Here is a 15,821-nt window from a genome sequence, read left to right on the forward strand (position 1 = left end):
CGTCGAATGTGACGAGACTTACCATTGTACATGCTGCTTTGTGCTCTTCTTATTGCCGATCGACTATCGCAATGAAAGTTAATGGAAGGCACTGACTTATTCCAACAAGGAATATCCTCTAGGAAGTTTCTTAGCCATTCGGCTTCTTCCCCAGCTTTGTCTAATGCTATGAACTCGGATTCCATAGTCGATCGAGCTATTCATGTTTGCTTAGACGATTTCCATGACACCGCTCCTCTACCTATTGTGAATACATATCCACTAGTGGACTTGGAGTCTTTTGTGTCAGATATCCAATTGGCATCACAATATCCTTCTAGAACTGCAGGGTATTTTGAATATATCAAACCATATTTCAACGTATATTTCAAATATCCAAGCACTCTCGTTAAGGCTTTCCAATGATCCTTACTTGGATTACTTGTGAACCTACTTAACTTATTCACTGAGTATGCAAGATCTGGACGAGTACAGTTAGTCAAGTACATTAGACTACCAATTATCCTTGCATATTCTAGTTGTGAGATGGGTTCTCCTCTATTCTTTGCTAAATGAACACCTAAATCTATAGGTGTTCTAGCAGGACGACAGTCTAAGGTACTGAATCTTTCAAGCACCTTTTCAACATAGTGAGTTTGTGATAAAACTATTCCTTCAGGTATTCTAGAGATTTTAATCCCTAATATGATATCACACAACCCCAAGTCTTTCATATCAAAGGACCTTTTCAACATGTCCTTGGCATTTATAATCAACTCATGATTACTTCCCATAATCAACATGTCGTCTACATAAAGGCATACAATGACATAAGCACTAGCATTACCTTTAATATAAACGCATTTATCACATTCGTTGATTTTGAAACCATTTGACTTCATTGTAGTGTCAAACTTTTCATGACATTGCTTAGGTGCTTGTTTGAGTCCGTATAGTGACTTCACAAGTTTACACACCTTCTTTTCCTGTCCGAGAACGACAAACCCCTCGGGTTGTTCCATGTATATTTCCTCTTCCAATTCTCCATTCAAGAAGGCTGTCTTACATCCATTTGGTGAATCTCTAGGTTATGCAATGCAGCAATAGCTATGAGAACACGAATGGATGTAATCCTAGTGACTGGAGAGTATGTATCAAAGAAGTCATATCCTTCTTTTTGTTTGAACCCTTTAGCCACCAAACAGGCTTTATACTTGTCTATAGATCCATCTTCTTTGTATTTCCTTTTAAGGATCCATTTGCATCCTAAAGGCTTACAACCCGGAGGGAGATCGGTCAACTCCCACGTATGATTATGCATGATGGATTCTATTTCATCATTTATAGCTTCTTTCCAAAAAGGAGCTTCGGCATTGGATAGAGCTTCTTGAATAGTTCTTGGTTCATCATCTAACATGTAAGTCATAAAGTCAGGACCAAAGGACTTTTCAATTCTTGCTCTCTTTCCACGTCTTGGTTCTTCATTGACTTCTTTAGAATCAACAGTAGATTCATAAGACCGTTTAGATGAACCTTCTTTTCTTTCCTTACAAGGAAAGTTGTTTTCAAAGAATATTGCATTCCTTGATTCCATAATTGTTCCTTCACTAATATCAGGAATCGTTGACTTATGCACCAAAAACCTATATGCACTACTATTATAGGCATATCCAATAAAACTGCAGTCAACGGTTTTGGGTCCAATTTTAACTTGTTTTGGCTTTGGTATCTCTACTTTAGCCAAACACACCCACACTTTTAGGTATTTATAAGATGGTTTGTGACCCTTCCATAACTCATATGGAGTTTCATCTTTCCCTTTGTGTGGTATTTTATTAAGAATGTGGTTTACATATAATATTGCTTCCCCCCACAAGTTTTGAGGTAAGCCCGAATTTATCAACAACGCATTCATCATCTCCTTAAGAGTACGATTTTTACGTTCTGCAACTCCATTTGATTGAGGTGAGTATGGTGCTGTTGTTTGATGAATTATGCCAAAGTTAGTGCACAATTCTTCAAATGGAGCGACATACTCTCCACCTCTATCACTTCGAATCATTTTGATCTTTGAACTCAATTGATTCTCAACCTCATTCTTATAGTTTTTGAAAGCTTCTATAGCTTCATCTTTACTTTTCAATAAGTAGACGTAACAGAACCTTGTGCAATCATCAATGAATGTTATGAAGTACTTATTCCCACCTCGAGTTTGCACAAACTTTAAATCACATACGTCAGTGTGAATTAAATCAAGTGGATTAGTACTTCTTGTCACAGAATGGAATGGAGCTTTGGCCATCTTTGCTTCAACACAAATCTCACACTTTTCTTGTAGATTTCTTTTAAATGCAGGTATTACATTTAAATTTGCAAGTCTTTTAATGTGTTGAAGTTAACATATCCTAATCTTTCATGCCATAAATTAGAACATCCAAACAAGTAAACAGAATCATTCACTTTATTCTTCGCCTCATGGCGGTAAACATTCATTACATTGAGTTTAAAAATACCATTATCTTGGTACCCTTTTCCTACAAATACACCAGCCTTAGTAAGGACAAACTTGTCCGACTCAAACACAAGTTTAAAACCCGCCTTACTCAACAACGATCCAGAAACCAAGTTCTTTCGAATGTCTGGCACATGCAGCACATTCAACAATGTCATCTCTTTTCCGGAAGTCATCTTCAACACCACTTTGCCAATTCCTACGACTTCAGACGTCGTGGAGTTTCCCATAAACAATTTCCTATCACTTACAGTAGTGTAGGATGAGAACATTTCTTTTTCAGCACATATGTGGCTAGTGGATCCGGTATCTACCCACCATTCCCTTGGATTATCCATCCAAGTTGGTTTCAAACACAACTGCGGATAGATCAAGTCGTGATAGGTCTATTGGTACATTCCTATCTTCGATGACATTGGCTTGCCTTGGATTCTGATTTCTGTTGTCTTTCACTGGAAGACGACAGTCCTTGGCCATATGATTCGGCTTGCCACAGTTGTAGCAAGTTCCTTTGAACTTCTTGGCCTGCCCTCGCTTCTCATTTGAGGGCGCTTTCTCTTGTGACTGGTGCTAGACTCTGTCAGGTTGGCCTTGGCCTCGGCCTCCATTGTTCTCTTGTATGACTTGGCTTCAGAAGTACGACTGTCTTCCTCAATCCGAAGCCGCACAATCAGATCTTCAAGTTTCAACTCCTTGCGCTTGTGCTTAAGGTAGTTCTTGAAGTCTTTCCACATTGGTGGCAACTTCTCTATGATGGCCGTCACTTGAAATGGTTCAAGTTCATTGATTTCCATTCCTTCTGCCAACAAATCATGAATTATAATTTGAATTTGTTGTACCTTGCTTATTACGGATTTGGCGTCCACCATTTTTAAGTCCAGAAATTTGCCCACTACGAACTTCTTGATGCCCGCGTCTTCTGTCTTGTATTTCTTTTCCAAGGAGTCCCATAGTTCCTTGGCGGTCTTGACAGAGCAGTAGACACTGTAAAACGTGTCGTCTAGTCCGTTTAGAATGTAGTTGCGGCAAAGAAAGTCACTGTGGTTCCACGCATCCACAGTAGACCTTCGTTGGGAGTCATTATCGTCCACATCAATGACAGGGAATCCTCTTTAAGAAATCGAGATAGACTTAATGTTGTGAGGTAGAAGAGCATTTTCTGTTGCCAACGTTTGAAGTCGGCACCATTAAACTTTGCAGGCTTCTCGCCGTGTGCAGGAGCAGTAGGGACGGTAGGCATTGGCGCAGGAACGGTAGGAGGAGTCGACATTCTTCAGAAACGAGAAGAGAGTAAATAATAAAATTCGTCTTGCGATTGTTGTCACATCTTCTCGTCGAATCTGAAAATCTGGTCTTGAATCACGAACAACAGCAACAAAACAATCTAGTCGAGGCAAGGAAAATCCTTTCTCCGCAAGACGAAATTGCCCGTATATAGTGCTATACGTCGCAGGCAATCGTCCCCACAACGACTTCACGTCGAGAATTTGCAGCACTTCAAATCTCGAAATCAGCAAACAATTATATGCAAGAGCTCTCAAGTATTTTTCGAAAATGGTGCAGCAATATGAGAAGAGAAGATGCAAAACTTCAACGGCCTTGGACAATGGTGGGATGGATCATTTATAGGTGATCATTGGATGTGTTGAGGAGACATGTCTCTCCAGACTGGGTGCATTGAGCCACCATTCTAGCCAAAGAACACATTGTTTGACTCAAAGGAAGCCACGAACAGGTGCTTTGAAACCAAGGGTCGCGCATGATTCTCAGCAACACGCTGCACGCGCGGCCGCGCGCGACACACTGTAAATGTGCAGCATACGCACAGTAGGGTGCGCGCGGCCGCGCGCCCTGTTCTGGCCAGATGTTCGAATTCCAGTGACATGGCGCATCCGCGCGGGATGTGGCGCCACCGCGCGCCCAGTTCTGCCCGAGTGCGTGCACGATGCACACTGTTGTGCATTCTTGTTGAGCTAAAATCTAATTTCCAAATAAATTTGGTCTAAAAAGATTAACTTTGGTCAAAGACCGCACCGCACCGCACCGCACCGAGACGAGCGCGCGCGCGCGTGTGTTTCACCGAGACACAGCCTATTAGCGTCTTCCCCCTTCTAAAAACTTCTGGTACCCCTTGGGGCCCAAACCCTTGTCTTAACTTGGAGCTTATTAGGGAAACTTCATTTGGTGATTTTCTCAATGTGGGACAAGCCACATTTGAGACATCCCACTTCCCTTTACAACTCAACACCTCTTCATTATTCATTTATCCAACAAATGTATCAAAAGCCAATCTTCCACTCGATCTCTCTCTGCATAATATAATACAATTACATATATATAACCAAAAGAAATGCTTTATTCTGTACGTTATATTTTTTGTTTTGGAAATCGCTGAGAATATATAAATTCAATATATACACATTGATTCATCTAAGCCACTGTGAATCATAGTTTTTTTCCTACTCAAATACATATATCAAAATGTTGCATGAAAAAAAGCACGAAGCAGAAAATATTGGAGTATGTCTTTTGTGAGACGATCTCACGAATCTTTATATGTGAGACGTGTCAATCCTACCCAGGGATGTAGCCAGAAAATTTTTTGACGTAGGGCTGAATGACTCGATAATTAACCCGGGTGAAATTTTCTGCTCGAAATTCACGTTGAGGCGGAAAAACTGAAAATCCACTAAAAATATACATCATATGGACGTTAATCTCGAGCTCTTTACATACCAAAAATCTAATCTTCTATGACATCATCACTACATAAGCTGAAAAATAATTACAAAATCAACCAAGCCATAGTTTGAATCTTTCTGCATAATAAATGTAATAAACTAATTATGTAGCAAAAAACAATTATTTCACATCGTGCAAACTCAATCGAGACTCTCTCCCACACAAGCTTTTTCAAATCTCTTACCAAAAGTTCCTTTCAAATCCTCACCCTCGCAACTTTTTTCAACTCGAGATCCTTGCTTACAAAAGTACAGTTGTTGATAGAGTAATTTCTCTTATGATTAAATGAGTTGAAAATAATTTTAGTGGGCTAAGTTAGTAAATATAATTATTTTATAGACCAGATAAAAATTTAATGTGGGCTAAAATTACATATATACTATAATTACTCCTAATGATTTTTTTTTTATCCAGGGCTTGAGTCCACCCCAGTCTTTGGGGTGGCTCCGTCCATGATCCTACCGATATTCACAATAAAAAGTAAGATTCTTAACATAAAAAGTAATACTTTTTCATTAAATGACTCAAATAAGAGATCAATCTCACAAAATACGACCTATGAGAATCGTCTCACATAAGTTTTTGCATTGAATGGAAACAAAATTTAAAATATGTTTTTTTGATAAGATTTTTGTAAAAAGTTTATATATTTTTTTTTAAATAAATTTGTTCTCCGTTTGTGTAATTTGTACGTGTTATCATCTGAACATATATGCTTTTTGTTGAAAAAGAATCTCAATTTGTTTGAATCGTAAATTTTTTTTTGTTTTAATATAATAAAAAGGAAAAGAAAATTAAGAACCCAAATGGGCAAACGTTATTATAATCTTTCCATTTCATAACCTCTCATTTTCAAAGGCTCTTCTCGAATTAAGCAACCAAATTTTGTTTCTTTCACAAGACCCATTTTCAATTATTTTTCGTTTTTCTCCTTTTCCGAAAATAAAAATATAATTTTATTTTATTTTTTGAAATCCTAATCTAAAGGTAGGAGGACTCAAACCTGAGTCATTACAAAGGAAAACAAAGTGAAATCATCATTAAAAAAAAAGCTCTGTCTCAAAATATAATTTATCATAACTACGTTCCTGACACAAATAATAATAGACGGTCATTATTTTTACGTTAATTTTTCAGTAAATACACTTATGCAAAATTAATTTTACAGTAAATACTAAAGACAAAACTTTTCACAATATTTTCAAACTTAATTTCACATTTTAAAGATATGAAAACATCTCAGTCGTACTTTGCTGATAATATATGGGGAAAAAGTCAATTTAAATTTTCTAAATTGTCTTTACTTTTTTTCCTTGTCTAACTTAACATTAAATCATGTTTTAATCATGCAATTGTGTTTTTTATTGGTTTTTAAACTTATATCACTTTGGCGTTGACATGACGTTAGACACGTAATCAAATTTTTTTTAATACTAAATCAATAATTTTCAACGTCACATCAACATTTTACAATTTAATATGACTAAAAACAACCAATCGCAAAATCGAATATCAGCAAAAATATAGTCAAATGATCCTTACCTTTCTTTCTTTAATTGAACTGTGGATTGGATGATGGTTCTCTCTACTTGCAGGCTTTCATTTTCCTGCCATAAGATGCCGTTGGAAAAATTGGGATCGGGACCATTGTTGGAATTCTTGGTGTTGGTGGTATTGTCCAAATTCAGGTCTCATTCATCTTTTTCTGGAGAACGACTTCCAAATGAGCGACAATTTTGAATTATTGGCTTTAAAAGAAAAGAATCAGCGAAGTCGTGGCTTACAAGTTGCGACTTTGCGACAGCTTCTTCAATGGCGTTATTACCTTTTTTAAAGAATTGACATTTTGTTTCCATCGTTTAGGCTCAAATTCAATGCCTTCTAATTCCGTTTGTTGTGATAATATATGTTTTTTATTTAGTGAATAAATTTAAACCATTTGATTTAGCCTCCACATATTTGAATAAATGCGGTTTATGAAATATTTGCTTTTTTTTTTTGGGCACACACACCAACCTACAAAATGAATCTGAGCTAGGTTATACTTGGATTATTGTATCTGAGATGATCGAATTTATTGATTTCGAATTCTTTGATTTGTTTTGATAGACAAATTTGAAGTGAATTTTATATTTATTTTATATCAACTTACGTAATTTCAATAATAACTGTGACTTGATTTCAAAAACATCTATTAAATGGATCTCCAAATCAAATCAAATATCTACTTCAATCAAATCCATCAACTCAAATACATCCTTAATTATTTTTAATATGTGCATTTGAAAACATCTTGCGTTTCATACCCAATTTACCCATTTAAGTACAAAATGTCACCCATATTTTGAGGTTTATATTTCAAGAGAAAAAATGTCCTTATTTTTTTAAAAGAAATATCCTTAAAATGTATCTTTTAAATAAAAAAAATATGGTAGTTTGAGTGCTACTTGACTAAAACCAGTTGTTACATTACCATCAGTGGCATGACTGATTGGCCTGGTTGAAACCAGCTACATGAAGAACTATGAAGGGACGAAATCACCCGCAAGAGGTAGCTTGGATAACAGAGAATGATGAACTCCTATCAAGAAGTCAGATGTTCAATATATCTTTGTTTTTGTTTTTCCAGCTTTGAGTCCGTTAGATATGACTTGTCCTGTGAGGTTTGCTTGGTCAGCGTTGTTTGCAATCTATTACGTTGATCTTTTGGGTTTGGCGGGTTCCAAAATAAAAAATAAAAATGAAGGGATGGATGGATGGAATCATCACCGATTTCAGGTGATTTAATAATTCCAGCCAAGTTGAGATCCAGTGGATCATAGTTTCAAAACCCAAACCAATAAAACATTAATGGGCTAATTTAAATTAGCCCAATTTTACTTAGAAAGGAAACTCCAGCTCAACCCTAGCATATAACCAGCTTGGTAGCTCCGACGTCCACCCGCTTCCACTCAAAACCTACGCTCCATTTTGTCGAACAATGCCTCCAAAGTTTGATCCGTCTCAGGTTGTCGACGTATTTGTCCGCGTCACCGGTGGAGAAGTCGGCGCGGCTAGTTCCCTTGCTCCTAAAATCGGTCCCCTTGGGCTCTCTCCGAAGAAAATCGGTGAAGACATTGCGAAGGAGACGGCCAAGGATTGGAAAGGTCTCCGCGTTACCGTCAAGCTTACCGTACAAAACAGACAGGCTAAAGTGACTGTTGTCCCCTCCGCCGCCGCCTTAGTCATCAAGGCATTGAAGGAGCCCGAGCGTGACAGGAAGAAGACGAAAAACATCAAGCACAACGGGAATATCTCGCTGGACGACGTTATCGAGATCGCGAAGGTGATGAGGTCCCGCTCCATGGCTAAGGATTTGGCTGGCACCGTCAAGGAGATTCTCGGCACTTGCGTTTCTGTTGGGTGTACCGTCGACGGAAAGGATCCTAAGGATTTGCAGCAGGAGATCACCGATGGAGATGTGGAAATTCCACAGGACTGAGATTGAGATGAGGTTAAGTACGCATATTAGTTCCCAGTATTGATTGTTTCTCGTTGTCATTGTGTTTTGATTACGATATGAAAAAAAAAATTCTTTTGATTTGGAAACTTCGTGCGGAATGTACTATTGGAGTACCTTTAGATAAAGAATGCAATTTGAAGAAGGGTAATGTTTTCTCGAAATGCGTCTTAATTGATTGCGGGACTTGTTTTCTTTTTGTTAATTTGTATGCATCCTATTTTGCATGACACATGGTCGATACGAAAACAATATATGGTTATCTTGAATTTGTTAAATGTACATGGTACTGGTTGGATAAACTACGTTTGATTTTGATGTTTCGTTGAGTATGTTCTATTGATTAATCTTGAAGGCTATTTTGGATGCAATTTAGCGGAGTGAAGGGCCGGAGTAGTTCGAGTAACTCCTACACAAGTGCCCCTTGAAAATAAAATTTCAGCTCTAACTAGATTGATAAAAGTATTATGAGCTCTCAAACAATTTTAGTTTTATCTGTTTTTTTTTCCATGCATCAATCAAAGGTTAATGTGGGATAATGAAAGAACAAAAAGTTCTTTTCGGCATATGATATTAGATATCGAAGTATGTAATTGATAAGAAAATTATGGATAAGTTGTGATTTAATAACAATAATTTTTCTATCATAGTTTGTCCTTTGAGTGGCTTGATGAGAACTTGGACATGAGTTAAAGATACTTAAATCTAGCTCATTTTTAAGGTACGCATATTCTACGTTAGCTTAGTCAATCTTGAGCTCGAACTTAATTTGATCAAATCGTTTGGGATCTGCCCTAAATGCTTGGACGTGAAATCTTTTTATTCCTCACATAGGCGTTGATGTTCTTGGAACTAATTTGTTTTTCTCTAGTTTAAAATTTTGTTCTTTCCCCCTGTTGTGGTCTCTTATTCATGATCTTGGGTTGATTGTGTCATTTGAGGAAATTCTTGTTTATTTTTTGTTATGAAAATCCCCATGATTTTGTACACAAGACAATGTGAAAATCAATGACAAAACAATGAACATTCTGTTCAAAGTTGACATAAGAGCCTAAGGCTCACATGGGCCAAGAAAACAGCTATTTGAGATGAGAGTCCATTGATTAGGTGTTTTTTTTTATCGTGGTGCATATGCTCTAATTCTTGGCATTTGAAATGGCCAAGTTCCCATGCTTCTATTTACTTTATCAACCAGAGTTTGCGGTTCTTGATTCGAAATGTGAGGCATCCGCATCGTCACATCGTCTTTTGTTAACCCCTGCAACATTCAATAGGCGAATGTTGTGATTTATCAGTCGAACATGAAACTGATAATAATTATGCTTTATGATTGTTGCTGGAGCATGAATATGTCGATCTTAAGTGGTGTATCAGTTTTTTCTTGCCCCTTCTCATCGAAGGCTTGTGTTATTTTTGCTGGAGGTCTCTCATTCTATTTTGCTGGAGGTCTCTCATTTCCTTGTATAACCCCCGAGATCTCCGGTGGACATTCATTTGGATCATTTTTATAGGATTCATGATGGTGCCATTTGGCAGTCCAACATGAATCATAATTTTACCACGTCGGATGGTGGTTGTTACAGATATTGGCAAGGCCGAAAGGTAAATATAGAAAGTAACTTAAAAAGAAAGCAAGGAAATTGAGGTTGTCGGCTAGATGTGTAGTACACGTAATTCTTAGATGGTCAATTCGAGTCAACTTTTTTTTTTTGAAGGATGACATGAGTTACCCGGGGTTGCGTTTTGAGTGACAAAATAATGTATTTTTTTTAATAAAGAAATGATTTCAAGCTACCCAAGTGTAGTTGAAATATATATTGAACTTGAAACATTAATTTGTGATTTTCAATGTTTTTGTAAGCAAACATGCAAGATGGAACTAAACGATGGATTTTAAACCCAAGAAATCAATCACAACTGAGAGGAATTGATGGATCATTCTAGAACCAAGTTGTACTGACGAAATTTGTGGTGTGCCTTTGTGCCAAAGGATTAAGAAAACATTTATCATAATTTGTCACGACATCAATTTCATGCGAAGTATTGTACTGCAGTTTGCCTGTTTTCAAGGGCATCTCATTTCTTCGTACGCACGTGTAGCATCTTGATACCGTCAATTTCTATCAGATGCATGATATGTTATGTTTTGCATGCAATTGCCCTATTTAAACAACCTTGCATTTGCAGTTCTCTTCAAATCAGAACTGTTCAATTTCTCAATCTTTCTTGCTTTATTTTCATCAAAGAAAATGGCGAAGGAGGCGTCACAAACAAAGTATTGGATCGAAATCGCCCCATCTCACCTTATAGTCCCACAAAAACCTTCCCATTATCCTAAACTAGAAACCATCAAAGAAGATAGAGCAGAAGGAGGGCGACGAGATGTAATGGTCCTCGAGTGGTTCTACCGAATCCTGTCTGCTTTCTTCGCGGGTTGTCCTAGAAATTTTCTTGGTAGAAAATCCGGCCATCAATTTTTGTTTACGGAACCTATGTGACCTACTCGGATTCTGGTTTCTGAAGAATGAGATGTAGCTAGATCGCGACCTTCATGATGTTTGGAGGTGAAAGTTGGAGTCTAATTAATAATACATCTCCCCTAGTATGTAAAGTGTATTTTGTATTTTTAAAAAAATATTCATAATATCGAATCTATTATATACAAACCGAGTGGTGAAATAATGTGAATTTGCAGTTGCCACACTGTTGTGTATTTGGTTTTTTGTTTTTCTAGTGGGGAAGATTGATGTTTGTTACAATTAGGTCTTGAATCTGATATTTTTGTCTCAGACTTCAAACTTTAGCGTGAGATGGAAGTGAAAAGTTGGAGTCTAATAATATTCCAGTACCCCATCTAGTATGTGAAGTGTATTTGTGTTTCTAAAAATTATTCATATCAATTATACTATATATAAACTTTTTTTTTTTATACTGATGGTATACCTAAACTTGGTGTTGAAGTAATGTGAATTTGTAGTTGTCAGGTGTTGTTTATGTTGTTTTTGTTTTTTTAGTTGAAAGAAAAGTTTAATGTAATTGATTTCCCAACTTTATATTTTATCTCAAGTTTTAAAATTTGATGTGAGATGAGTTATATGATGAATGTTTGTATAAATAAGGTTGTATTTGAATTGATGGGTTTCAAATTCATTAATTTCAAATATATTCAATTTTTTTTTATATTTTTAGAGAAACAAGACCATAAACTTTAAATCTACAACTTTCACGTTTATATAATGTTTCATGTTAATTAGGATGAATTTAAAGTTCGCTAAATAATAAATTATTTGAAATTCATTCTACTTTGTGTAATTAATGTATAAATAACTAAAATGTGAATTTAAGATTTCATTTATTGTTTCATTTAAACAATAAAGATATAATCGAAATTCGAAATCCATAAGTGTCAAATTCATCCAAATACAATCTCTGCAGTTTTGAAGTTGAGTAATATGAGATATTTATCACTTCCGGCCTTTTGAAGTCGAGCCATCTTTAAAGAACACAAGCTGATCTTAGATGTGTTAGGATACAGGATTTTTTTTTTAAAAAAAATTTATGTTTAAAATTACTAAAGTTCTGTTTTAGCAAGTACTTTAAAAATATTTTTAGTGGTTTATAAGTGAGAAAAACTCAAAGCATTTGTTTATACAAGATTTTTTAAAAATGTTTTTTTTTTAATTTTGTTCTCCAAATTTAATTTTTAAAGAATAATCGAGAGATATATTTTGATATTTTTAAAATTAAAGAATTTTGGGTCAAACAGGTAATAAATAACAACTAGAAAAAAGAATATAATTAAAATGTTTTTATAGAATAGATCCAAACACCTTAATCATTTTTTATTATAATTTTTTTTATGAAATAGTTATTCAAATGCATATTTATTGTCAAAAAAACTTTTAATATTTTTTTTATAAAAATGTTTTATAAGTATTTGCGTTTAAAAGACTAAATTTCCTACCAAACTCACGTGTAGACGAAAAATCTTATATGCCAATCCTTATATCGAACAACACGTGTTTGATTCTCTCCCTAATATCTTCGCAAGTTCCATTTTGGAATTTTCATTACGTATGTGTAAAAATTATCATATTTTACATTTGCAGCAATAAATTTGAAATTATGATTTCATATTTATCGATCTCAACATGATGTCAATTCAATCATTTGCTCAAATAATTTCTTAAATCCAAATCCTTCGATCCAAAAGCAAACTTAATTAATCTAAACCTAAAAATAATGTATATAGATAATTTTAGAATATGATATGTTTACACAAAATATCATATGGAACCAAATTTACCCTCAACTGGTATAATAATTAAATAAATAAAAGGGGTACGTAGTTTGTTAAATTACTTTTCTTTTAAATTTCACCAACTAATTTTGGTTGTTCAAATATGAAAAAATATTGTTTTTTATGTTAAGAGTATTATTTTTTATTTGTGAATATCGGTAGGATTGACTCGTCTCACAGATAATGATTCGTGAGACCGTCTCACAACAGACCTACTTTTATCTCAAATATCATTTGGTGGATAAAAATCCTTTGTTCTCGGTATGCATGTAAATGCGCATCACCATAATATGGTTTAGGAGAAAAAAATTATTTTAATTTCGTTGATATTTATTTTTCCTACACATATATCATATATTGTACGTTGTTAATTAAGATATCGTTTTTACACTCGTAAAAACTCCTATGAAACCCTCTCACGACTCCAATTTGGTTCGAATCTTCGATACGTCCCAATCTATATAAAAATATTATTTTTTATCTCAAAATATAATTTTTCAATGTAGTTATGGACTGAATCAGTTTGTCTCACCTAATAAGCCTACTTTTTTTTCTATATATAACCACCACGACTTAGGGCATAGCCACTTGCAAGTATGCCCGGCTCGCCCAATTTTTTTTTAAAAAAAAAATTTATATGTAAATTTTGTATAATTTTGAAATAAAATGTTATTAGTCCGAATAGATTAATTTAAAATATTAAAAAATTTTAGAGTTTAAAATTATAGCCCGAGCATAACAATATTTATAGCTTCATCACTGACTGGAATGGAATATTCGAGGGAGAAACATCTATTTTTATTTATTTTTTAATATAGGAGAAACGTGTATTTGAAGTTTGAACCTACGTAAAAGGGAAAAAAATATCCCACGCTACCTCAATATTGTAATAAAAACAATGTAATTTTGATAAACCTTTGACGAAACACACGTGCCTCATTTGCCAAGTGAGGACAAATCAGTAAGAGGCACTTAGCATAATTTCCATATTCACGTGAGAACCCAAGTATTTAAACCAACAAATATTTATTTTATAATGGCAAATTGTTCGTGGACAAGTGCTGCAAAAATCACCACAAAGAAACTGCAGCAAACGAAGAACGACAGGTGGATTTATATCTTTGAGTGGTCGGCTCCGCCGTGGTGTGGCGGTGGTGATTAATAAACAACTGCTGTATTTTCATGGAAAATTTCAAACTTGGTCTTTATATATAATTTTATGCGATTTTAGTTTTCGTATCGTCAAATTTCATTTTTAATATGTTATTTTTTATTTATTTATAAGTTAGTTCTTTTTTTTTTATGCGATACTGACATGAATATGAGATATTCAGTATCACGTATTTATTTTTGTTTAAAAATATTTGTTTGTAAATGATTATTGAGGTGCCAGAAGATGATAACATCGGGACGGGTCAAAACACTTTTAATTATGTAAAGTGTGCAACTCAATGGTGCTAATTAATGTACATGCACTGACTTTTTAGACCAAAAATATTTTAATTACGTCGCGAATTATTAATATAGAACCAATCGTTAAAAACATCATACTCGATTGGTAAAGATAAGTATCTTATCTCTTAGACTGATTGTCCGTCACTACATGCCCGAAATCGTTACCTTAACCGCAAGGAAGGGATGTTAGCTGCCAATTTAGGTAATAATGGCCAACTTAAAGGTGTACATCTAATTATTAATCTTTTAGTGAAAGTAACATGATGTAGTATCAGCAGATGAATTGCATCGAATCACCACTACCAATTAAAGATTTAATATAATTTGTTATTTGGTCAATGTTTTTTAATTATCATTTCACGAATTTGGATTGTTAACAGTGCTCGAGCCTCTTTTTTGTGTAAATTGGGTTTAATGGTGGAAAGTTCTTGTTGAATCCATATTGCAAAATTTGGTTCTTGAAATACATGTATAATTTGTAAGAGGAGTGCAATTTTACGTGATGGGATTTGTGTTTGCGATATGGCAAAATTTAAGTAACAGACAATTCCCATTACATAAAAAGTTACGCTCTTACAAAATTGACTTGTGAGACCATCTCACGTGATCACAAAATTGACTTATAAACAAGTATTCTATTTTGGTCATAAAAAAAATATATTATTTTTTTTACTCTAAAAGTATTATTTTTATTATAAATATAGATATAATTGACTCGTTTCATTAATAAAAATATATAAAATCGTATAGCAATAAATATTTGATGTTGGCATTTTAAATTTAGGTTGATGACGATGGTGTGGGACATGCAAGAGCATATAAATTCGCGATCGTTATAAAAAGGTCGGCTATAAATTGGGCTGATTATTTAAGTTATATTAATATCCATTTTTTATGCCGTGCAAATTCATAACGTACACTTGAGAATGAGTGCGACATTTCGTTAAACGTAACTACTGATTTAGAAAGCACTGAAAAACTATTTCGATTTTTTAATTATTATTATTATTGAATGATTCGTCTCACAGATAAATATTTGTGAGACCATCTCACAAGAGATTTCCTCTTGAATGGATTAATTGTCCTCATGAATAGTAGTACATATTGATAATAACAATTATATAAAAAATGAGTTTATTTATTACTATTATAAAAAGTGGATTTATTATTTCTGATATATTTAAAATTTATCGACCACTCAAAAATCTAGTCGAATACAATGCATTCATATTAAGTGTTAGATTTAAGTATATTTGGACAAATACTTATAAAATGTTTTTTTTTAAAAAAAGATAACATGTGTTTCGATGATTATTATATAAAAATGTTAACAT

General features: G+C 34.4%; 1 protein-coding gene across 1 annotated transcript; it reads left to right on the forward strand.

The window, feature by feature from the left end:
* Nucleotides 1–8,121: 8,121 nt before the first annotated feature.
* LOC140834929 (large ribosomal subunit protein uL11-like) lies at nt 8,122–8,896 on the forward strand. Its single transcript, XM_073200133.1, has one exon. It carries the CDS (start codon nt 8,214–8,216, stop codon nt 8,712–8,714), a length of 501 nt encoding a protein of 166 aa, XP_073056234.1. The 5' UTR covers nt 8,122–8,213; the 3' UTR covers nt 8,715–8,896.
* Nucleotides 8,897–15,821: the final 6,925 nt, after the last annotated feature.

Source organism: Primulina eburnea, chromosome 1, assembly GCF_022965805.1.
Source record: "Primulina eburnea isolate SZY01 chromosome 1, ASM2296580v1, whole genome shotgun sequence".
In the NCBI taxonomy this organism is placed as follows: Eukaryota; Viridiplantae; Streptophyta; class Magnoliopsida; order Lamiales; family Gesneriaceae; genus Primulina; species Primulina eburnea.

Coding starts and splice junctions, on each gene's coding strand:
- LOC140834929 (XM_073200133.1), top strand. CDS start 8,214: ATGCCTCCAAAGTTTGATCCGTCTCAGGTTGTCGACGTATTTGTCCGC.